The sequence below is a fragment of the Trichophyton verrucosum genome (genome assembly GCF_000151505.1).
Source record: "Trichophyton verrucosum HKI 0517 chromosome Unknown contig01073_1.f1.exp, whole genome shotgun sequence".
Lineage (NCBI taxonomy): Eukaryota > Fungi > Ascomycota > Eurotiomycetes > Onygenales > Arthrodermataceae > Trichophyton > Trichophyton verrucosum.
In genome coordinates, this window is record NW_003315174.1 from 1 (window position 1) to 23736 (window position 23736).

At 48.1% G+C, this 23736-nt stretch overlaps 11 protein-coding genes and 1 non-coding gene across 12 annotated transcripts; 7 read left to right on the forward strand and 5 right to left on the reverse strand.

The window, feature by feature from the left end:
* Nucleotides 1–337: 337 nt before the first annotated feature.
* TRV_07633 (uncharacterized protein) lies at nucleotides 338–1217 on the reverse strand (the record flags this gene model as incomplete). The annotated part of the gene is made up of 2 exons (XM_003018298.1): nucleotides 338–1082; nucleotides 1147–1217. 2 exons carry the CDS (start codon nucleotides 1215–1217, stop codon nucleotides 338–340), a joined length of 816 nt encoding a protein of 271 aa, XP_003018344.1.
* Nucleotides 1218–3245: 2028 nt separating this feature from the next.
* On the forward strand, nucleotides 3246–4444 carry TRV_07634 (uncharacterized protein; the record flags this gene model as incomplete). The annotated part of the gene is made up of 2 exons (XM_003018299.1): nucleotides 3246–3859; nucleotides 3904–4444. 2 exons carry the CDS (start codon nucleotides 3246–3248, stop codon nucleotides 4442–4444), a joined length of 1155 nt encoding a protein of 384 aa, XP_003018345.1.
* Nucleotides 4445–4593: 149 nt separating this feature from the next.
* Nucleotides 4594–4679, reverse strand: TRV_07635. Its single transcript has one exon. It is a non-coding gene; the product is annotated as a tRNA-Gln (tRNA).
* A 779-nt stretch (nucleotides 4680–5458) lies between these two features.
* On the forward strand, nucleotides 5459–8050 carry TRV_07636 (uncharacterized protein; the record flags this gene model as incomplete). The annotated part of the gene is made up of 1 exon (XM_003018300.1): nucleotides 5459–8050. The coding sequence occupies one exon, from the start codon at nucleotides 5459–5461 to the stop codon at nucleotides 8048–8050; it is 2592 nt and encodes an 863-aa protein (XP_003018346.1).
* A 1701-nt stretch (nucleotides 8051–9751) lies between these two features.
* On the forward strand, nucleotides 9752–10187 carry TRV_07637 (uncharacterized protein; the record flags this gene model as incomplete). The annotated part of the gene is made up of 2 exons (XM_003018301.1): nucleotides 9752–9860; nucleotides 9997–10187. The coding sequence occupies 2 exons, from the start codon at nucleotides 9752–9754 to the stop codon at nucleotides 10185–10187; spliced, it is 300 nt and encodes a 99-aa protein (XP_003018347.1).
* Nucleotides 10188–10288: 101 nt separating this feature from the next.
* On the forward strand, nucleotides 10289–12334 carry TRV_07638 (uncharacterized protein; the record flags this gene model as incomplete). Its single annotated transcript, XM_003018302.1, has 4 exons — nucleotides 10289–10435; nucleotides 10630–10905; nucleotides 10983–11513; nucleotides 11600–12334. 4 exons carry the CDS (start codon nucleotides 10289–10291, stop codon nucleotides 12332–12334), a joined length of 1689 nt encoding a protein of 562 aa, XP_003018348.1.
* Nucleotides 12335–13337: 1003 nt separating this feature from the next.
* Nucleotides 13338–14077, reverse strand: TRV_07639 (uncharacterized protein; the record flags this gene model as incomplete). Its single annotated transcript, XM_003018303.1, has 2 exons — nucleotides 13338–13653; nucleotides 13716–14077. 2 exons carry the CDS (start codon nucleotides 14075–14077, stop codon nucleotides 13338–13340), a joined length of 678 nt encoding a protein of 225 aa, XP_003018349.1.
* A 502-nt stretch (nucleotides 14078–14579) lies between these two features.
* TRV_07640 (uncharacterized protein) lies at nucleotides 14580–14819 on the forward strand (the record flags this gene model as incomplete). Its single annotated transcript, XM_003018304.1, has 1 exon — nucleotides 14580–14819. The coding sequence occupies one exon, from the start codon at nucleotides 14580–14582 to the stop codon at nucleotides 14817–14819; it is 240 nt and encodes a 79-aa protein (XP_003018350.1).
* A 1075-nt stretch (nucleotides 14820–15894) lies between these two features.
* Nucleotides 15895–17247, forward strand: TRV_07641 (uncharacterized protein; the record flags this gene model as incomplete). The annotated part of the gene is made up of 3 exons (XM_003018305.1): nucleotides 15895–16014; nucleotides 16084–16178; nucleotides 16239–17247. 3 exons carry the CDS (start codon nucleotides 15895–15897, stop codon nucleotides 17245–17247), a joined length of 1224 nt encoding a protein of 407 aa, XP_003018351.1.
* Nucleotides 17248–18243: 996 nt separating this feature from the next.
* On the reverse strand, nucleotides 18244–19324 carry TRV_07642 (RTA1 domain protein, putative; the record flags this gene model as incomplete). The annotated part of the gene is made up of 2 exons (XM_003018306.1): nucleotides 18244–19291; nucleotides 19320–19324. 2 exons carry the CDS (start codon nucleotides 19322–19324, stop codon nucleotides 18244–18246), a joined length of 1053 nt encoding a protein of 350 aa, XP_003018352.1.
* Nucleotides 19325–21203: 1879 nt separating this feature from the next.
* TRV_07643 (uncharacterized protein) lies at nucleotides 21204–22202 on the forward strand (the record flags this gene model as incomplete). The annotated part of the gene is made up of 3 exons (XM_003018307.1): nucleotides 21204–21582; nucleotides 21659–21810; nucleotides 21864–22202. 3 exons carry the CDS (start codon nucleotides 21204–21206, stop codon nucleotides 22200–22202), a joined length of 870 nt encoding a protein of 289 aa, XP_003018353.1.
* Nucleotides 22203–22533: 331 nt separating this feature from the next.
* On the reverse strand, nucleotides 22534–23406 carry TRV_07644 (uncharacterized protein; the record flags this gene model as incomplete). Its single annotated transcript, XM_003018308.1, has 1 exon — nucleotides 22534–23406. The coding sequence occupies one exon, from the start codon at nucleotides 23404–23406 to the stop codon at nucleotides 22534–22536; it is 873 nt and encodes a 290-aa protein (XP_003018354.1).
* Nucleotides 23407–23736: the final 330 nt, after the last annotated feature.

A 23736-nucleotide genomic window follows, 5' to 3' on the forward strand; every position in this document is an offset into this window, starting at 1 on the left:
TTTTAGCTATTTACCAGCTAGGAGCTAAAGAATGGATGATAGCTTGTTTATGAATGTCAAATGTCAAAAATTCGCTCCTTCATCACAAGTAACCAGAAATAGAAGATTAAAAGCCTTGAACAGTTAACATTTGCTCACTGGGGCAGGCGAGAAGTCAGTAGTTTTATGAGAAAAACCTCAATGTCCATGCCTCGATAATATGGGTTGAACTTGGCTAGCTTGATGTTTGTGATACCATGCTGGAAATTTTAGGCCTGCTATATCAACAGTGCGGTAATTCGGAAGATTTAGAGTTGAGCTGTTTATGCTCAAGGGCTTCTGCGATGAATTGATTCCCTTATTTTCGGTCATGGTGGTCATCATCATTATCATCATCATCATCATCATCATCATTGTGGTCATCGTGGTCATCGTGATGGTCTCCATAACCTCTACACTTGAGGCATCTCTTTCTATGGTGGTCATCATCATGATGATCATCATCGTGGTCGTCGTGGTCATCATCATCATGGTCATGATCTTTGTGGCCTCTAGATTTGATGCCCCTATGATGATGGTGATCATCGTCGTCGTCGTGACCGTCATGATCATCATCATCATGGTCATCATCATCGTCCCAGTGTCCTCCATGGCCTCTAGCTTTGACACTCTTATTGTGGTGATGGTGATGGTCATGGTCATGGTCATCATCGTGACCATCGTGGTCGTCATGGTCTCTGTGGCCTCTGGCATTCATACCCTTACCATGGTGGTCATGGTCATCGTGGTCACCATCGTGGTCATGGTCGCCATCATGATCACCGTCATGGCCATCGTCATGGTCTTTGTGGCCTCGAGTCTTCACTTCTTTCCAGTGATCATGGTCGTCATGGTCATCGTCGCCATGGTGATGGCCATCGTCGTCATCATCATCATACTCGTCGTCATCCTTGTCGTTATCATCATCTTTACCATGGCTAGCCATCACAGGTACACCTCGAGGGACCATAAGATCCAACTCTGCAATGATCCTTTTGCCTAAGAGATCCCAGTATGTAGCCTTCTCAACCTCAGTCTTTGGTGATAACTTGTCTACGGACAACCTATAATTGTAAGTATAGTACGTGAAATTCAATTTTAAAACTCCGAACTGTTTAATATACATACTGATCCACAGGGGCCGCGGCTGCGGAAGCAACTAGTAATGCTACCGCAATGGTTCCAGCGATCATATGCATGGTTGTGAATTGAAATGAATATAAAGAAACAAATGGTACCCGTATATTGATCCGAATGGATTGTTGGATGAAGTCTTTAGGAGTGGCTCGTAGATGGCTCGTAGAAAATGGGAAAAGGAATAAGGCTGGGTGCGATGCTAGTGTCCTTTATATGGTGTGGAAATCCTTGGGCAAGTTCTTGTGCTTTGCAAGAATAATATGAGTCACTGACCCAAAATAGCAGCCAGAACATAAGTTACACGTAAAATTCTATTTTTTGAAACCATCACTGTAATAGTGACGATTCGAAGTCTCCAAGGGCATATTTTGATCGATGTGCTGCAGGAACATGGACGGAGTGACAAAAATGCATCTCCAACTGGGAGAAGGGAAACAAAGACATAGTGCTTGTGGGGTTGGACAGCTTACGACGCAACAGATTCTCCCTTCTTTCGTCGGGTCCCATGAGTATCTCAAGCACTATACCTCCGGCTTGCTATTCTCTCTAGCCAGCCATAGGTATCCGTGAAAACGAGTTATGTAGTACTTTATAACACCCATAATTAGGTTGCAAAACCGTTTATGGTCTATGTATATTGGAGGGTGCGAATTGATGGTGGACCTGAGTGCAGGCCAAGCGTTTGATATGCCAGTTGATGTTTATATATTGTATTGCTCCAAAACTTGATTTTTTTGGAATAAAACAAACAAGACTCTACAACACCTGTAGATGCAGAAGAGCTCAGATGTTTGCTTCGTAAATGATGGCTTGTCGATTCAACAATAACAACCCATAAGATCGTATCTTATGATGCCATGCTGTTCGTGACGATGCGGGTTTATCCGACGGGCTAGATATAATGACCTACGGAATCGCCGTGACGGGATAGAACCATGGGTATAGTTTTCATCTTATCGTTTTTTCCAGTATGCACTTTTCTGATATCGATATTAAGGATGACGACCTCTCGATCCGTGTCAAGTGTGATGCGGCAACGAGCATGAAGTGTGCAACTGACGAGAGGAAGTTGGGAGTTGTTTTTCGGCCAGATGGAGTTAGCGTTAGTCCAATCGGATCATGTATTCCTCCGGTTTCCGAACTCGGGCACCCGACCTCCCGTCCATGATGTAAGTTCGATCATGTGACCCAGTGGGACATGATGACTAACCACCCTCGATCGCGGCATCAGGCCTCGTCCATCAGCCCCAGACCTGCCTGCTCTACGAGGACGTCAGGGCCCTGACCGACAAGAAGGCTAGCGATTTGATACCGGGGCATATGCACTTCACGCTGGTCCAGACTACCGTAATCATTCGGTAGAGCCGGCGGTTTCTTTTTGAGATGTACCTACGGAGTAATTACTGGCCTTTTTGGGCTTTCTTATGCTGATATATAGACATGAGGTATCATCATAAGGATAAACGAGGCGGGTTTACATCCTTTTATATTACCGCATGGGAAACTCCTTTTCTCATGTACATGCGCTGTCTATCACAAAGGGCAATGTCACTTGCATACGCATATTTAAGTCGGGGTATATCGAGCCTTGTCATGACGTTCATCGACTTTGAAGGATTGAGGCTAGGCTATGTATACCCAAGCGAAACATGATGTCTCGGGCCGCATGCCGTCGAGTTCCTTGCATACTGATCCCTATATTTACAACCAGGGTTCTGCAAAAAGAGTGGAGTTGAGTGGTCCACTTCCCATCTATCTGCCCAGGTGATGGTTACATGGTATCAGTTATGTGGTTGCCCATCTAAATAACTCACGTTTCCAGCCAGCATGCTTCAGCAGCCTTGAGCGGCTTTATAACTCAAGGAGGCTCCCGTATGTTATATCCCGTCCGTATGAACGTCTTGCATCCTGGTGGATGGTAATACCCATGAGGAGCTGAAAAGGGGGACATTCAATAAAAGCACAAAGCGCGAGCCATGACGGGCGCTGGGAATATCGGTCGCTTGCATAAAAAAGAAGTCATTGTAAGTGCAACACTGATTCCACAGGGCTGTAGAAAACGCAACGTACTGACGTGGGAGTTATTGTCAATGAAGATCTCAACTGTGACTCTTTTTGTTGTTTGCTGGATAGCTGCTATTGCACGAGCATACATTCGACTTCAGGTTCAGAAGCAGTTTTCATGGGACGATTTATTTCTCGCCATAGCGTTCTGCTGTCTATCAATAGCCCTGGCTGTCTTCTACACTGTCGCAATTGACAAAATGTACCTCACACTGGCAGTTCAGTATGGTGAGACTGCTGGAATATCGCTTCCGCAAGACATCATACAGATAACATTCGACTATCAGAAATGGATACAAGTAACGACAGTTATGCTCTGGCTTGCAATCATGTCAGTGAAATTTAGCTTTTTGGCTCTATTCAAAAACCTGGTTAAGGGAATTCTGCCGTTGAGCAGGTACTGGTGGGTAGTGACCATTCTAAATATTGGCATTCTGGGATATGGGTCTGTGGTTACGCATATTTCCTGCCCATATTATTATACACTCAAAAATTGTGAGCATAAGCAGTTTAAAATTTCCAGAATTAATCGTTGTGCTAATCTTCGCTCTAGCTATATGTTTGACCCCGTCTGGCCAGAGACGAGTGTCAGCATTTCTTTTCATACACCTAGCATTGGACCTGTTGGGCGACGTTTTGAGTAAGAAATAATCCGGCTTGAAGATTACAGAATGTTGTTAACAGAAAGTTCATGGTGTCGTTAGTTCTCTTTATACCAGTCCACTTGATCTGGACAGTACGGGTGAGACGGATGCAAAAGCTAGGCCTGACTTTATCACTCTGCCTCACGATACTAATGAGTATTGTGACCATCATCCGGGGAGCGGGAGTCTACTACAAGGGACTCGTCGATACCAACTGGGAGACATATTGGGTAATAATATGTGCAGAGATTGGTATCTGCCTTGCTGCAGCCACATGTTTCCGCTCATTTTTCATTGCACGGAAAGAATATAGAGCCATATCCGTACAGAAGCCTTCTAAATACCGATGGGAAGATCGCTGGTACCGCATGGGCGCTGGCCTATTCAAAGGACGAGTTGTTGTTGATGAAATTCCGAGGAGCCTGAGCCGGCAGGCGACTGGGCTGCCACAATTGAAAGTTCAAACGACTACATCACAACCAATAGGGATAACCGCGCTACCTCGTCTTCCAAGTCCTCAAGTTTCGGCCTTCTCGCAGCCTACGACTTCTCCGCAAAGCAGTGTATTTATCTTTGACTAGAAAAAGGGATTCTCTTATACAAAAGCAATTATTGGCAGCCTCTGCTAGGCTAAAGGAGCAACAATAATAACAACAGGAGGGTGCAAAGAAGCATAATAGGAAGGAAAGTATGTATCTAGAGAAAAGAAGAAAGGGGGAAAAAAAAATAAAGGTCATACCAGGATTCGAACCAGGGTTATCGGAACTTCCAATGACTAATCAGAATCCGATGTGATAACCGCTACACTATACGACCTTAGCTGGTGGGAGGCCGGGGCCATGTGACTTTTCAAGCGCAAATAGCGCTAGCCGGAGCACATCACGTGCTGGCGGCGCTTAACATGAACCACGGATCGGGAAGTTCTTGACTTCAAACTCTTTGATATCTAGATTGCAGAGAAGTAAAAGAAGACGAAGTCGACGAGCAGCCGGTCAGACAGCAGACAAACAAGCAAGCAGAGCTGAGGTTGGAAAGACGGTAGTGGCCTACTGGAGCGGCGTCCCCACTGGCAGTGCAGGTTACACTCAGCCACACTTCTGCCCGTCAACGGAGGATCTTTTTTGCAGAGTGCTTAAAGTACGACAAAGTTCAACGGCCCCCAGAAGAATATTATTACTCCTTGTCTGTACTCCAGCTACTTACACACACAAGTTGAACAGCCTCGAAAACGATCGAGAACCAGATATTGTCCTTTCTTCTTCCTGCGGACTCTCACGTTGTGCAGCTATTCGCCTGTTGCTGCCCAACGGGCCAAGGCATTTCGCAAGGGATACCTCAACCCATCGAACATTGCCTTGCTTTTCATGTTGCAATCCATGAGTTGCGCTATCACCAAAAAGCACCTCAATAGAGCCCCCTGATGCCTTGCGGGATCGCTTCCGATCGGTCGTCCGTGACTAAGATCCACGCATTTCCGACCCTTTCGTAGTGGCGCATTATTCACCAGGCTGCTGGGCAACAATTTTGCTTCCCTGGTACCACTTTCATATACGCTGCCTGCTGTCGGCTGGATTACCTCTTTCCCACTAGCCGCTATGCCCTCCAAGTCTCGAGAACATCATCGACCGCGAGATCGAGGCTCAGACGATCAAAGCAGCGAAGCAACCGAAGGAACTGCCAAACCATCACACCCGTCGCGGACTCGAGAAAAAGACAAAGACCGTCACAGTCGGGCCGCCCATACTTCCTCCCATAGTTCGAGCAAAAGGACTAGGCCTAGATCTGATAAGGATAGGTTGAAGGACGAAGTTGGCCGCTCACCAAATTCACCTACGTCTAGCTTAAAGATTAAGAAACACCCATCAACCACCCTCATGTCCGAAACAAACGAGTTAAAAGTGTCCACTCCCTACCCAAGCTTCTCAAAGGCACACAGCAAGGAGGCTGTGGGAAGTCGGGATAATTTGGGCATACGGATTAACATATTGACACCCGAACCAACAGACCTAACATCTGCGGAAGCTAAAAAGGACGAACAAAAGCCTAGCTTGACGACCGAAGACAAGACCCAGAGCAAAAGACACAGTCAAAGCACTCGACCTCCTAGCCCTCCTCTCACAAATGATGACACAGAGCTACCCCGGTGGAAAAGCACACCCTCTAATGATGGCCGCCGGTCAGAGGAGAAGGAAACCCCGAACAAGTCTTCAGGAGAGGCAAAGAAGCATAGATCTTCAAGGAGCCATTCTACTAGGTCTTCCGCGGGCATCTATAAGAAGCTAAGTGACCAGACGTTGAAAACCAGTACGAGGACCCGATCTAGCACCCCAACCAAATTGAAAATTTTTGAGGCTCTTCAGTTTTCTCACAGATCCTCTCCCACTTCAGCACACCGAAAGTCCAAGTCGTCCTTGAATCGAAAGTCAGCATCACCCGCCGAAGCTGAATCCGATAACGAAATAATAGATGAAACAGTAGACTCAGATGCTACCTCGATCGCGCCAGTACAAGTGAAGACGACGGAACAGCTTCCCAAGCTTCGAAACCGCCCTCGCGCATCAAGGCCTCCATCACACGCTTCTCCCTCTCCACGCCCTGATGTACTGACGCAAGAAACGTTAAGAGACCCGTCCGCTGCCTCTCCGCCTCCGCCTCCACCTCCCCCAGAAATACCGCTTTCAAGACCTAGGGTCGACTACCTGCTCCAAAATGGCGGACTGCCCTATCATGTACCACGAAACTTCCTTGGAGCAGGAGAATCAGCTAATATGCCACAACATCTTTTCGAACCTGCCAACACAGGAATGAAGCTATTCGAACCATTTTCCAAGCTGTTGAGTGATTATAGCCGAGTCATAGAAAAGAACGGGTCGCTGGCGGTAGCGACGGGGTATAGGTCCGTTGCCAGAAGACTATTAGACCGCCTGGAGTCTGTCTTCGCTCGAGATATTTCGTCGGAGTCTTGCGAGTGCCCGATGTGTTGTGGTAGGGAAGAAAATGAAGTACAACCAGGGGTTAGCTGGGGCGAGGTCCTGGAATTAGTTTCGGGCCGAGGCGAATTGCCGACGTGGCCACCCTTCCGGATGCAACCAGAGCTTGATCCGGCGACCATTGAAAACACACAAGAGCACATACCAATGCAGAAGCTTGATATCGACGTACCTGAGGAATATCGAGACCATTATATCAGACAATCAAGGAAAACAAAACAGGCTGTGGACAAATGGCTATCTCGGCAGCCCGACCAGCCCGCTGAGCCTCCAGGAGAGGTTGATGATGAGACACTGACGTTTGCTATTTTAACTTACCTGGATCCCGAACAAAGAGCCCCCTTTGCAAGCCTACTTGAGTTCCCCCTGGGCCCAGCAGTGCCCAAGAAGGAGACGCCAAAGCCTCCGGACAGGCCACCCTGCCTGGTACTAGGAGCTATAGCAATCTACCGTCTCTATAGGCTGCAGAGCTTACCTCGCGACCCTGAGACGGCCTTGTACATGGTGAAGCACCCCGACATGCACAATGTTCTGGCAACGTTAGCCGCCATCAGTGACGACGAGTGGGACATCCTCATCTCAGGCCGTTTTGACGGGTTCCTGAGGAGTGGAGCGGAGGACAACTCTGTGCCAACTTCGGCAACAGAGCCTCCATTCGACCCCCACTCCAGCTTTCAAAGGAACGGCAACCAAACTATGCGTTCAGCCAGCCAGCCGCGTGCCGGAGCTTCCATCTCTACTGCAGCAGCTGGAACGTATGGCGCCCCTATTTCTATCGACGAAGAAACAGAAATTGCCGCGTTAGCGGAAGTCGAAAGGGACATCTTCCTTGGCATGGAGGCGCTTGAAGACGCCTTTGAGATTCTGCATGGAAAGGCGGAAATGGTCCGTCGAGCGCTGCGTGAGCGCGGTGCCGGCCTTACGGCCGCTAGTCAAGCTCGCAGAGGCTGCAGATCGAATATTCAGATACTTGCAGGCACCCCTGTGCCAATGGGGACGCCAGCTGAATTCGAGAGCGGCACGGACGAAGATGTTGATGATGGAGCTTCAATTGCACCCTCGGAATCGGCGAGCAATATCAGTTCCAACCGGAGACGAAGGCCCAAGCGCCGAACGGAACGAAGGACACCTGCGCCTGTCGAGGAAGAGCCTGATGAATACAATGAATATGTCGTTCCAATACGCCCAGGGAAATGACGTTTTTTCAGCACTTGCCATCTCCTACCAGCTGTCCACTCCTAGATTGCTGTTTGATATAGTTCTCCTTCCAGCCCTGGATCTGACCTCTGTTAGCCGACCCGCATCTCTCGTGTCTTAGTTATCCGATGGCGCCAGAACTAGGCTATTATTTCCCAACTTTTCAATCAACCCAATACCCGACTAGGCACTGATTTACGGCTTGGTTCTCCTGTTGCGCTCCTTTCATGTGACATGGTCCGCCATAGCTAAAACAGATCAGCTCCCTTTGCACCCTTGCACTCGCCCTTGATGTCTCTACCTCTCCCTTTCTTCCCTCCCCCCTCCAGTTATCTTCTTCTTGCTTTGCCTCCGTACCTTCTTGTCAGCTCGGAAGATGCCCATACGACTTCTTTCCTCAATTGCCTCTTATTCCCCACGAGCCTTTGGTTTATATGCATTCTGGTCTGGACACAAAAGATACAATGTACATTGTCCTTTCTTCTACCTTTAGATTTGTTTCTTCTCCCCTCACGACGTAACGTTTGCCTTTTGATTTCTTCTCAATTGCATAGCATCGTTAGTTATCTTGTAGCAGTTAGTTTCCACTTTCCTCTGGCTTCCAGAACCCTTAGTATAGTGTTGATCTGGGGACTGAGTTAGCCTTGATCAGATTTAACATAGCCGGTACTTCATATCCAAAACTCTCCTCACTTCTGGATTGTCCGGATCTACGGTTTAATAACAATACTCGCAGGCCGTTTTCTGGTGGCTTGTGGCTTCGTGCTGCTGATCTTGGTCAGTGGTGTTCTTATTTGTCCAGTCGAGCTACTAAATATATATTACCTACAGCCCCTTTTTTTTTTTTTTTTTAAGCTTGATGGCATCGAGCCACAAATAGCCTCTGTACATTAATGTGCTGTCTGGGGGTATTAAATATTACCCGATCTCTAGGTTAGCCCGCCCTCTGAGGCCCGGGAGAGGGACATGGAGTGTGACGGCGAGCAGGGTTGGCTTCCGGAGGCGAGCATCGATGCCCCTGAAAGGCGCGATCCTATGTGTCAAGACAGCGAGGACAGCGTCACATCTAGATGATACGAGCTGTGATCAGACATACTACTAGTACTGAGTCCTCATGGCGCACGCTATCCTGACAGCACTGAGGTGACTGTCCTCCACCCTGCCGCAAGGATAGAGCCTGCTCCCCCGGCTATCAACAACCAATCCATAGCTACGGGATATAATCACACACCACTTAGTTAACTAGCTCATTTAACTAACTGCTAAGTAACGAGGTATCTTGCAGTTATCGTATCTGCAGCCCCTGGAGCCCCGACCGCTCTGCTAACCATGTCGCAGGGACAATTGTCTGTTGCCTCTCTGACGCAAGGAGAGACATGGCATCGCACAGCCGCCACCAAACAGCATAACTGTCTACCCGATTCTCTTGATGTCCTATTTCTTCTATCCTCGGCACGTCGATAGTCGCATCCGGGTACTCCGTAAAAGTAGGGGGCGTTGCATCTCTCGGCTCATGGTCGGCATAATAATAATAGGTATATTCTCCGGACGGAGAGGTGGAAGCGTTCTCACCACTCTAGCTAGTTATGGGCGTCACTAACTAACTAGCATTCATTGGCAGCGTTGTCGAAGCACATCAGCCAGCGTGACAGCTTGTTGATCAGTTAGTTACATTGCGAGAATTGCTCTGGATCTACGAGAATGGTGCAAACCCAGATGCGGTCTGCCGCGCCTGGTGGAGACGTTTTAGATATTTTCCTCCCGTCCGCCGGAAGAGAAGAAAGACCCCGTTTCCTGTCTCATCTTGCTGGTCAGCAGAAGCAGGACAGGCATCATGGGATGAAGGGCGGTTGAACAGCTTTTTGTGCGTGCGTCTGTGCTGGACATCTGCTGGTTACTCGACCGCCATTTTTGCTGGGAGGCGGCTTTGGCCAGCGGACCTGCAGCCAGTCGCGCCTTGTCTCCCATCGGTGTCAAACGCAGAGGAGGCAACATCTCCGAAGGGGGGGAAACAAACAACGGACAAGCCTTCAACGGCCTGGTGGAAGAGCGAAGAAAGGAGAAAGGGACAAGAAAGAAAAAGAAGAAAAAGAAAAAAAGAGAGAACAAGGTCCATTTCCTTCCCCTTGCGATATAGACGGTCCGCAAGTTTAGGGTTTGAATTATTTCTAGGGGGCTTCTGGAAGCTCATGCCCCCGGGGTAGTGATTTCGTTAAGGCGCCTGACATCTACAAGAGTATGTTTTTGTGGCTGAATGGAAGCTCACAGCCGGCCAAGCCAGTTGGCTGGCCAAATGACATGCAATACTATGAGAAGACCGCTATATCAGATCGGAAAACGGACCCTCCTTCACCTTTGTCCGGGAAAGTGAAGCGCATCCACACTGTACGTCCTCGTATGACACCAGCTAGATCGGTGTCACATACCCTGCTAGAGGCAAATCTCTAACTACCATTGCCCCGGATATGATTGTCTTCGAGTTAACCCAGACAAGCATAAGATACGGTGTTGTTGTGGAGAGCGTATCCATCCTCTGGGTCTCTGTGGCCGAAATACCAAGAGTGAAAGACCAATCTTAGAAACGAGAACAAGTCCCATTGATGCTGCAGGAATTTATATCCCCATATATCCACTTCCAAATATGTCAAGCCTCTCAAGATCTTTTCTACTTCCTTTTCCCCAATATATCCGTGTTCTTTCCTATCTTCCAGTTGAATAAGGAGCCAGCCCTTGCTCAATGGACGTCGCTGCAATTTTTGATATACCTACACATTGAACCCTTATACTCGGTTACCGGTCCCCCGTCCCAGCTGGGAACATTCATCCCATCTAATACATACACTTTGACGGGACGAGTGAGCGCGAGACCATCATGCCTATAGGTGCCTCGCTCCTCCGGCATGCCCTCAAGTTCCATTACAGAGCTATACAGGAGACTGCCAGCCTCGAGGCAAGGGGAAATATCACACTAGATGTATCCCCGTTGCCAGACGACTACCGGAAGGGAACCATCATGGTGGTGGCGGCATCATTGGTCGCTGTCGTTGCGGTTCTAGGGCTATTGGGCTTCCTGACACATCGGCTTGTATTCTGGCATAAACATGACGGATCTTATCTTGGGCATAATCAGTTTGTTGTTCTTATCTACAACCTGCTGCTGGCGGATCTCCATGTTGCCCTTGGATTTCTTATTTCAGCCCATTGGATACAGAGCGATGGCCTGTTTGCTAGCTCCCCTTTTTGCTTCATCCAAGGATGGCTGCTGCAGATAGGTGACCCGTCAAGTGGATTATTCGTCGCCGCAATCGCAGTCCATACATTTGCAACAGTCGTTGCTGGGAGAAAACTATCATACAAGCTGACTGTAAGCTGTATCATTGGGCTTTGGTGCTTCTGTCTACTCCTTGCCTTGATCCCAACAATCAGACATGGAAGAGACACATACGTTCCGTCTGGAGCATGGGTATGAACCCCTTCCTACCCTGCTACACATGTCTATGGCACTTTTTCTTGTTATCACGGTTATAAGATGCTGATGATATTTTATAGTGTTGGATTGATGACGACTTCGAAGCAGAAAGATTTTGGGCCCATTACCTCTGGATCTTCTTCTCGGAATTCGGCTCTATCATGCTTTACACCATCCTATTTTTCTATCTTCGGCGAAAAATGAAAGCGTCAGCTGCGCTAGCCCGTGGGCAGAGGGAGAATTTTGGCAGACTGAGCCGGGTCACAGGCTATATGGTTCTCTATCCCCTCGCATATCTTCTCCTCTCTCTCCCCATTGCCGCAGCCCGGATGGTAAGCATGCAAGGAAATAATCCATCGCTCACCTACCTATGTATTGCTGCTGCTATCATCGCTAGCTCTGGCACCGTCGACGTCATCATGTATACATTGACTCGCAAAGCACTGCTACTTGACTCTGAGCTGTCTCGGCCGTCTGAAAAGGGAGGTTCCGGCTCGAATGCCCGTCATAGCCAAATAACGTCTACTGCCCCGGATCCTCGGAAACCCAAGGGGTACGAGCTCAAGAAGTTGAACAAAAACAATACGAAGAATCCTGCCTTTTTTGCCGATCAATCAACAGACGACATTATTGATCAGCTTGAGAAGGGTGGTTTTGGTAAAGTGTACCAACAGACCACGATTGAAATTATCCATGAGCCTGCTGGATTAGACAATAATGAACCACCTTCTTCCTCGACTTCGATTGATCAAGCTGTGATCGCCAGGGGTCCCTCTCCCCAGCCAGGTCAACCATGGGGAGGCGAGTGGAAATGATTTGATACTCTCCATCTCGCAGCAATAGCTATTTTGTGGCCATACGTTCTGACTTTTTTTTTTTCTACCTCTCTACTCTCTCTTTGGGAGCAGGCCTTCTGAGCAGGGAAGGGATAACGACTCATCACCAGGATTCAGCCAGTTCCTTTCAATTTTATTTCTTTGTTAATCGACGGGTAATTTTCTCACTTACCGGCATCCTTGATTCGATTCTTATCACTGGGGAAACACTGGGTTCTTTACTGACTCGCATATTTTTCTTTTCCGTACATTTACTTACTGGGAGTTTGTTATGTTTATGCCCTGCACCAGCCCCTTTTTTCGTGTTTTATAAGGCAAGATACCCACTTCAAACGGCAGTGATATTTAGAATGCACCTACATATTAATGTATTTCATCTCCTTTCTTCACATATGTATGTATACATACATGTATATACCTTGTAATAATTACGTTGATCCTGCGAATGTGTGACTTGAAAAATACTGTTCTCTATCCAAGCTGCGCCTGGCCATTACTCTCACCGCTCTGCGAATACTAAGCAGAATGCGTCTTTGTGCGTACATACATGTAATTATCATCTCCCAGATTCCTGGTATAATCCTCTAGCAAATCGCAATAAGCTGGTTTTTGGATAGCTACTCAAAGGTAGGCATTCGCGTAATTCTAGTTGTATTACTCTGGTATAAAGGAGAGCTGATGGTAAAAGGTTATATACACAAGTTATAATAATACAAAATTACGCACCAAACCCGAGATTGGAGTACTTGAGATAAATATAAACCATAACCGTAGCCCCCAGTAATTAACAAATAACGACCGATTGAACGAGTATTCAAAAAAAAAAAAAAAAGAAAAGAAAAGAAAAAAGAAAAGAAAAGAAAGAAAACCATTGGGAAACGTCAAGTGGGAATATACGGAGGTATTGCACCATCACTCCTGCTTTTTATAAAGACGTGGCTGATGCACGCAAAGTCGCAAACAGATGCGGACCCATAACTTTCTACTCGTCATATTGTTCATCACCATCGCCGTCATCACCTTTTAGCATCATGGCAGCACCGCCTCCTCTACCGCCTTTAACACCATCCTTACGGATCGGAATTTTTATTCCCTGAATAGCAAAACATTTGCTCAACGGTGTGCTCTCGATGACACCTGGAAACTTCTTTGCCGAGAAGACTTGCAGAACGTCTGAATAGACAGACGCAAGAACTGGAGCTGAGCCGTGGTTAAGGACTGGGGTACTGCTTGAAGTATTTCCAGAGCGACTGAGAGCTTGTTGGGGAGTTCCCACGTTGACGAAGTTCATTTTCAATCTAATGACTGGGTTAGCGGCTACTTGGAGCAAAGATGGTAGAGTCATACGAATAGAACATACCGGAACATTCCCTCAGTACGAACACTCAGGTCCTGCAGGATGAACCAGATTCCAAGCTTTCCGGCGGGATCAGAAAGTTTGAAAGCGCTCGCGCTCAGGCTTCCAATCAAATTGCGAGTAAACATACCGACAGGTGCAGGAGGCAAATGGTGCACAACTGGCTGCTGTGATTGCGATGTATAATATCCTTGATTGACATGGGGATAGTAACTCTGGGCAGGACCAGACTGAGGAGCAGGATATGGCATGCCTGTCTGGGCTGCATAGCTCTGGGTGGGGTAGTAGGAGTAAGTGGTTGGTGGAGGCTGGCTATACATGCTTTGGGGTTGATAGGACGAATATGCCTGGCCTGTTGGGGCCATGTTCTGGGTTGGTGGTGGGAAAGAAGACGATGTTGCAGTTGAGATGGAAGGCGAGGTCGCAGAATGTCTAACAAGATTGACTTCACGATCACCCTCTGCATTCCAAAGATCAACGGTAAGGACAAAGAACGTTGTGTCAATTTCACTGTCACCGTTTGGTTAGTACATGTAGCAGGAAGGTGACCGTACTTGAATGCTAGATTGCCACATACTCTGCTTCTACTTCCTGTTTTGTGGTGGCATCTCTAACAATGAGACGAACACAGGGTGGAGGAGTGATAGGACGGCGATCCTGAGAGTTGTTAGCGGTACTACTGAGATAAAATACGTGAACAGCAGGGGAAACAGCATACCTTATCGCCGAACCCGCACATACGCGCGCGTATAGGTTGCTGCACGACCTCAAGGACATATTCAAAGCCATCGAGGGTGAGAGAGGTATGCTCAGGCTCCGGATGCGGCTGCCGTACAGGGGGAAGAGTTATTGGCGCCTGTGCCTGAGATGGAGGCTGTAGCTGTGGCTGGATCTGGATTTGGGAGAGGGTATGCGAATGGGGCTGTGGATGCTGGTGCTGATGCTGGTGCTGCGGATGTTGCTGCTGCTGCTGCGGCTGCTGTTGCTGCTGTTGCTGATGCTGCTGATGCTGGTGTTGTGGATGGGGAAGAGGGTGAGCTTGGCCTGGGGCTGGAGCTGGAGCTCCTGGGCCTGGCATATACGGCTGGCTCAGAAGATTGTCCATAACCACAGAACACGAAACACGAGACGGGAACGCCCAAAGAACAATGGCGGGGCGACTGAGCTGTGGCGGTGGAGGACACAGCGGTGGACAAGCTCCGCGCGGGCTCTGCTTGACAAGTACTCTAGAATACAGAGGCAGCAGCTCGAGTATACGTACTAGATACACGCGATGCTGGGCAGGCGGACGAGGTTCTCACGGGTGGGAAGTGGAAAGAAGAGCAGAGCGAGGAGGCTTTTTTTCAAGGGTTCGGGGCGGCGCTGATAACTTAAGCGTTCGAGCCAAGCTTTTCCTGATGTCATCACAAACCCACTCTTTAGAGTTAGCGGGGTCATCTGATTCACCCCACTGTCCGTGCTTCTTTATACTCACGTGATAGCGATATAGTCCAGCGTGCGGCTGATCGAGCAATGCGAGAAGCTTCTTGACGGCGACCTCGAGAAGAGAATCGCGAGAATAAGCTTCTTTCAGGCTCGTTTAGCCTCAGGCTCCACATGTTTCAACGAGTCATCGATATCGTACTGAAACATGGGGGTGGCAGAAGTTAATGGAGTTGGCGGCGTGGAAAGCTTGCTTGCTGTTCAGCGATCATTCGATGGTGGGCTCTGGCAGACTCCTAGAAGCCTCAAACTATAAGTGGCTGTCTGGATCGCCAATATTCCTACACATAGAGCTTACATGTGATATTAACGGGGTGTTTCTGAGGGCTTCTGCTGGATGTAGACAAACTATGTATTACAACGGCACAGGAGGTTGCTAGGTGTAGGGTGTTGTGTTACAACATGTTTTTGTATGAGGGGCTGTAGGAGGTCAACCAAGTAATAATCACACATGAGGAAGATGGCAATGCTATAGCATATTATGATGATCAAACATTAAGCTTGTGGTTTCACCTTGCACGGTCCTGGTCCTTAGCCGCTAAGCGCGCTATATTTGGATACTGGCGTGAGTTTAAGGTTCGTCCCAGTTCCACAAGTATAGAGTTCCCATCTGAGAGTAGGGGATAGCATCATTGACTATTCTATACTGTGACTGGGACTTCATCGGTAAAATCGCTGACGTATGAGCTATTGCGCGAGTATGTATTCGCCTCAGCCTTTTCTGACTCTTATGACTCTTCTTCTCTTCTTCTCTTTCCATCTCTCTCTCCTCACCAAAAAATCTCAACACACTATAACTCTACAAACCGCTACTTGCAAGGTAAATTTCAACGCGAGTGCGACATTTAGCCTGAAATATCATATCTAAATTCACTGAACCGTTGGTTAGTTTAAACGCCGAGTTAATATCACTGCTGTGATAACCGACAAGCATCGACATCTCCACTGTGAAAAGCTGACGACTCTCGAAGACATCCCTTCCTGGTATCTTATTCAAACCTATAACTCCCGAAATACCCATTGTGGCATCCCAATACAATAAAGCATTCACGACCCAACTTACCTAAACGAGGCCCGAGAAAACAGCGGATCGCATACTGGGGAAAAAGAATCAAACATCAAAAATAAACGACCAAAGGACGAACCAAGAAAAGACACGATTACGAAAAGCTTCACCATGGATCTCAAGTTCACGAGCGACCAACACCTTGCCATACAGCTCACTCTTGAGAACTCTGACAGGGTAAAGCGCTGGCTGCGCACTCTTCCAGCGAACCCGATCTCCCCCAGCAATGGATCCATCTCCCCAGACTTCGCCAAAGCGCACCTCATGGACAGATGTCGTCACCCAGACTGTGCCTTCCAGGTTCGATTAATATCAGTTCATAACCATACACACCACAAGGGGATGCCTCTGGACCAACTATACCCGGTAGCTTGGACCTCATCTGGTGGCAGCACGAGCACAGGAACCACTTTCTTGACCGCGAAATCCCACCAAACAGCATCAGATGGGGGGGAAACCAAACCAGAAGAACAAAACGAACTAGAGGAATTAAAGGAGCCACAAGAACTAGAGGAACGTGGAGAATCGATGGAACCAGAAGAGTTCGAGGAAACAAAGGAACCAGATGGACTAGACGAACTGCCCATACCGGAAGAACTGGAGGAACTAGATGAACGGAAACGACCAGAAGGTCCTGGAGGACAGGACAAACAAGCAGAGCCTGAGGAACGAGAGGAAGACAAGAAGCTAGAGGAACACAACGTACTAGAGGAACACAACGTACTAGAGGAACACAACGTACTAGAGGTACACAATGTACCAGAGGAAGACGATGAATCGGAGGTACACAACGAACTGGAGAAACACAATGAACCGGAAGAACTGCCGCAACGAAAACAGCCGGATGAACGACCAAGGGAAACAGAGGAGATGGACTATTTAGCGACGAGAGTGAAGGAGAGGATGGAGAAGCCACGGAAGAAGCCACAGAGGAAGCCAGAGGCTCTAGTAAGTACCAATCAATATCAAGCGCAGAAGGAATATTAATAACATATTGCGTTATTAGCACACGCCTTTCGAGATAAACCTGTACCAAGCATCATGGTTTCACAAACTCGACTTGTCCGAAGAGGGCTCTTTACTAGATGAGGAAGATCTAGACTTCCTTGCCTCGAAACCGTTCGAGGAATCCACGCGACGGCAGTTACGGCGGGGCCTTCAGCAGATGTTCAAACCGCCTTCACTACCCATTCGGCCAAGACTAAGGAAATGGAAGCAAGCGGTGATAAAGCGGCTAGGTAAAGGATAGCGGCCTGTGGCCGATACGAAGAGACGGTACTTGAGCGAGACGGTGGGAAACGGGTATCAATTTGCACTTGGATATGGATTTTATGTTGAAGATGGTTGATGTGAAATTTATTTTGTGTGTATTTGGGGATGGCATATATCAAAAACAAAACGAGTGTTGGTGGGCCACCCCACTTAGATTGCATGTACGGTCCATCAAAGGGCGGGCGGTGGGAATAGTGCATTTCAAATCACTATTACTTTGATGGACTTAGATAGCGGAATATAATCAGCTCTTGCTTAAAAAATATCACGGCTACTGGTCAAGATGAAACTGCTTATGTAATAGAGGTAGTATCCTAGTTGACAGTAGCGTAGGAAAAGGACATTTCATTTACTCTAGTAAGCATGTAATTCTCAAAATATCATCATTTTATAGTTACCACGGTAAAAATTGTATTAGCACAAGAACTGGGTCATCAGATAAAGCAAAGGGGAAGGCGAACGTTGAGGGACGAGATTGATACATGCAGGTATATAGGGGGAAACAAGGAACCATGGAAGTATTGAGCACAAGTAAATGATCTATAAAAATGGGGTATTAATGCAAATAGGGAAACAGACAAAATAGAGAGTTTATTTTTGGTTGAGAAGCTTAGGGTGCGAGATGTTCAGGCAGATAACGGCAATCGCAATCATCCTATTTGGAATATGTTAGTCGGTGATAGAGAGTATAAACGGGGCCGGTTGGAAAGCTTACACTCCCTCGAGGATAACAAAGGTGACCTCTTCGTGAATCAGGTCTCCCTCCCAACCCCCACTCAGTTCAGCAACTCGGTAGACGCAACGAGTGAAGATAGTGACGATGGCGACAGTAAATGGAACGGCGAAAGTCACCAGTCGATCACGGCTGATTGGAAGCTTTGGTCGGGCACCCATTTCCTTCTCTTGAAGAGCTCGGGACTTCATCGTACGGATAATGAATCCAAGGGTAAGGAAGATGAAGACGACGAGGGTGATGACCTGGAAAGCCAAGCCGGCAATCATAGTGTTTGTTCCGGGTGCCTGGTCTGTGCCCTTATCGGCGGCAACCGAGGCCAGACCACCACCGGTACCCTGAAGAATCAAGCTGACAAGATCACAAGGAATGAAGATCCAGGCATAATGTTGTGGTTTGATCCATGATGCTTCCTCACCAAAGAGGCGGACGATATCAGCGAGACAGAAGTAAATCGATGCCGAGAAGAAAGCAGGAGCGAGAGTAAGACAGCAGATCTGAATGAGGAAACCATTCTGGCTGAAAGGGTCATCGGCGAGGAGAACACGACCGACGTATCCGATAACTTCAGTCAGACATCCCAGGATCATGGGGATGGAGTAAGAACCGTTTCTGAAAAAGAAGTACTGTAGACAGTGGACAATGCCGGAGGCGGCAAAGATGGCGAGGAGTGCAGCATTGCCGGCCAGCGAGGGCTTGTACTGGTAGATACTCTCCGTTATGGGACAGGTCTCTAGAGTACACTTGTCCATTGTGGAGAATGTAAGGTGGTGGTGACTGGAAGGAAGGTAATCAATAAGGATGTTTAACCAGATGAGAGAAGACTGAGTAGAAGGGTGGTATTTTGCCAACAGGAATGTAAAGATGCTGTAGATATGTCTGGATTGTTTGCTGCTTTGATGATTGTTGCAGTTGCATGAGAAGTTGACGAAGGAGTTGCCATCTTTATATACGAGACAGCTCCGTTCAGCCTGGGAGTTAAAGGGTCTGGTATCAAAAGCAGAACCTCCAGATTCAAACGGAGGCCTAATGCACCGTGTCCATACTAACTAACGCCATGTGCAGGTAAACTTTAGGAAAGCGAAGCGAAGGACATGACTAGGATGCACCGGCATCCATGAAGGTCAACAGGTGCAAGCCACGAGGAGGATCGTCCCTTGGTACAAGGGTTAGCGTCTCTTACGCCCGAGACATCTGGAATGGAAGGATCTATTCTTCCCAACCCAGATCATGTCAAGGCCAGTTAAACTCCACGGCTAGGCTGCGCTTAAGATTTAACCTCTTGCATGGCTCAAAGGCTTTGCATAACCTCGTGGCGGGTATCCTGTCAGAGCTTTGTCTCGAGCTTCAAGCAGTGCAGCGACAGTAAAGAACTTACGTATTTCATATCCTAATTTTGAGCCCGGAAGCCAGGGCAGCCATGCAAAGAGGGTTAATTGCGGATATATATCGGTCCACTACCGATAACCAAATACCTGAGGAACGGTACGTTAGCCGACAACATGACAGAAACTGCGTGATCGACAGCTGGATTGACCCATCTGCTGTGTATAAAGCGCCGTCTCGCTTTAATATTTCTTCATCTTTCACCTGGCGATCATCCGGGAGATGAGTGTCCTTGCGGCATGAGCAAGATAAGGTTGTGATGATTCATCGGGCTGTTGGGCTGGATGAGTTTAACCTATGCCAAGGCCCGTAATGCTTCCCTTAAGTGCGTAAACTAAACCGCAAGTGGCATTCTCTCCATCTGGAGGCGCAGCATTGTAGCTACAGCCTTTGAACGGATTTTACCCAGAGCTGATTTTAGCGAACGGAGATAAGTTGGGATATTATTGGCATGAATTCTACCGCCGCAGCTGGCTATCCTGTAACCGTTTCAGGATTGTTTTGCGAGCCCAAGAGGTTGTGGGTTACGCAATTCTCCAGGGTAGAATCCTTCAAGTAGTTATCACTTGGCCACGACATGTCTGTGTGTTTGGCATTCAGATATGGTTGTCTGGATGTTGACTACTAAAGGAAACTTGCATGGAGGATGCGACTTGTCAAGCGAGAATTGACATGAATGACATCTCGTTAAGATCGAACCTCTGCCGTCGGCACAGGTAACATCTATCTTCACCTCTCTTCTCCTAACACACCACGTTGTGGTGGCCGTGTGAGGGCAGTCTTGGTCCTTTATATGTAAGTATGGGCCTCGACGTTAAGTCAGTCTGGGCGATTGAACTTGAGTCAACACAACGCTCCGCTGAAATATGGAGAAGAACTCGGACCGTCGTGGTATAATCGCAGGGCGAGTGGCGTAAGTGAGTCTAGACCGTATAGTCCTCTCAATCCTAGCATATCAAATCGGTCAGCTTGAGCAGCAAAATAATATGTAATCTGAACTAATCCATGATCTAGAGAGAAGAAGAAGCAAGCAAGCAAGCACTTCAGCCTTTTTCTAACCAAGAAGAAGGCCAGGACTTTATCCCTGTGGCGCGCTCTTGCTGCCTCGCTGACTCGTCTAGCATGCATTGCTGTCTCCATCCCGACGCCGACATGAAGCCGCTCACCGCGGTAAAGATGACTTCCTGTCACTGTCAACGTCGAAGATGAAACCAGCAGAAGCGCTATAAAAATAAAAATTGCCCTTTCGATGTTGTTTTCGTGGTGCTGGTAATGCCTGCACGCTGATTGGCTGGGGTCGCTGACATAACCGACTTTGCCCGAAGAACTCGCCCATCCGAGGTTGCAAGAGAAAGACATTCGAACTTCAACCATCGACCATCGACGGCGACGACGAGCTGCAGTAGCACAGTGTGCAAGCGCTAACCGATATTTCGTGCATCAATTGCTAGTCTGTGGAATAGCTAGAGGCCGACTGTTCTGATTCCGGGCTCTTGTCTGCTTGAAAACACACACCCGTCGTTGGGAACGAACGAACTTCACTCCGTCCACCATGGCATCTCTCCGCTCAACTTCTCGTCTCCTCCGGGGCTCAAGCGCTCTCATGCGACCCGTCATGGCCTCTCGATCGTATGCCACCGTTGAGGCGAGCGCAAAGCCCACAGAGGCCTCCTCCGCGCCCACCAGTGCACCGGCACCAAAGATGAAGACCTTCAAGATTTATCGATGGAACCCTGACGAGCCAACCGCAAAACCTCGCATGCAGACGTACACTATCGATTTGAACAAGACTGGTCCCATGGTTTTGGATGCTTTGATCAGGATCAAGAATGAAGACGATCCGACCTTGACGTTTAGGAGAAGCTGCAGAGAGGGTATTTGTGGAAGTTGTGCGATGAACATTGACGGAGTAAACACTCTCGCATGTCTCTGTAAGTCCAATACATCAATTCGCCATGGGGCAATTTGTGACATGATGTATGATGGAACTGACAATTTGAAATCCAGGCCGCACTCCTACCGACACTACCAAGGAGACTCGCATCTATCCTCTGCCTCACACCTATGTTGTCAAGGACCTTGTTCCAGACATGACACAATTTTACAAGCAGTACAAGTCTATCAAGCCTTATCTGCAACGTGATACTCCATCTCCCGATGTAAGTCGCATGTTTGGGTTACGTGTGGAAGTAGACGATTTGATCCTAACCAGCTATCTTTTAAAAAGGGTCGTGAAAACCGCCAGTCGCCAGCTGACCGAAAGAAGCTTGATGGACTGTATGAATGTATTCTCTGTGCTTGCTGCTCGACCTCTTGCCCCTCCTACTGGTGGAACAGTGAAGAATACCTTGGACCTGCTCTCCTCCTCCAATCCTACAGATGGCTGATTGACTCTCGAGACGAGCGAACTGAACAGCGCAAGGCTGCTCTCGACAACAGCATGAGCGTGTACAGATGCCACACCATTCTTAACTGCTCGAGAACCTGTCCCAAGGGTCTGAACCCCGGAAAAGCCATTGCTGAAATCAAGAAAATGATGTCCTTCAACTAAAATGCAAATACCCTTGGCTACCACTACACCTGGTTATTTATACGCTTCATATACTGACTCCCACAATCTTGTTATACTTACCCTCTGTATCTCATAGCTTTCCGCGTGTCTCTTTTTGCCCATCTAGCATTACCAATATTATTTCCTCTGTTCCGAAATATTTTTCTTCCCGCCTGTGCTGGTTTTGCCCTCTGTTTCTTCTGCTGTCTGTCGTTAGTATGGCGATAAGAATACCAGCTATTTCCCTGTACATATATGAAATTGAAACGAGGATCAGATACCAGCCTATTGCTTCTTTGGTTCACATATATACATCTATCCTATGGCCTCTCTAGGCAGCCTTCCCTGCCGAGCCCAGAAGATCCATTGATCTCTCGACAGCTCGTTGCATGGCATCAGTCGCCAATTCATGCAACTTAGTGATTGGTACACGGCCAGCAAACTCCTTCTGCACCTTCATATACTCGTTGTTCATGACCTTATTAATATTCACTTTCGACACACCACACTCAATGCATTTCTCGAAAATCTCCTTCGTCATCGGATCAGCACCGTGGAGAACCAACTTCGTCTTCTTTCCCACTGCCTTATTGATTCTCTGGAGTCGGTCGTAATCCAACTGTATGCCTCGTGGGCCATACTCGCCATGCACGTTTCCAAACGCAGGGGCCAGCCAGTCAATTCCTGTATCGACGAATTCCTGGCTCTCTTCTGGCGTAGTCAGTAGGCCCTCTAGATCAGCCGTATCAGCAACACCGTCCTCCCCACCTTCGATACGGCCTGGCTCTGCCTCGGTGGCGATTCCCCGAGCATTGCAGTATTCCACCAATTCTCGGGTAAGAGCTAGGTTTTCTGCCTTTTCATAGTGTGACATGTCGACCATGATGCTGTCGAAGGTAGGAGACATGTCGGCAGCCCGTTTGATGATTTCAGGGCTCTGGGCGTGGTCCATGTGGAGTGTTACGGGAACTGAGGCGTTGCGACATGCTCTTGCGGCAGCCTGCACGAGCAACCCGTCGGCGTACTCGATGGCCCAGGGGAAGAGAAGAACCATGGCCGGGGACCTTTTGGCCTCAGCGGCGCGAACAGTGGCCAGAATACCTTCGAGGTTATAGCAACACATGCCTGGGACAGCATATTTGCCTGCCACGGCTGCATCGAGGAGGGGCAGCGCCCTGTTATCTTTTAGTGATGGGTGCGGCATATTGTAGGTATTTTCCTTGATAAAACTGTGTCCGGGAAGCTGTAGGGTATTGAGTTGACGGGTTTATTCTAAGAATTGCATCGTCTTATGGGTGAAGAAGGTGGTTAATGAATGCTTTGGTCTGTACGGAGTGTGGGAGTTCGTCCGGGGAGGCACCGGGACAGCTCCGGAGTATGGATGGATCTGCAGCGAAAGCTTGGGCGGACGAAACGCTCTAGACAAAATTCCGAGTGTGAAATTTGCCTGCTCCGGCATATTCTCATGGCAGTATTTGCTTATTGATGTGTTTTGATGACAGTCGCGGCAGTAAAGAATGGATAAAAGTAAAAC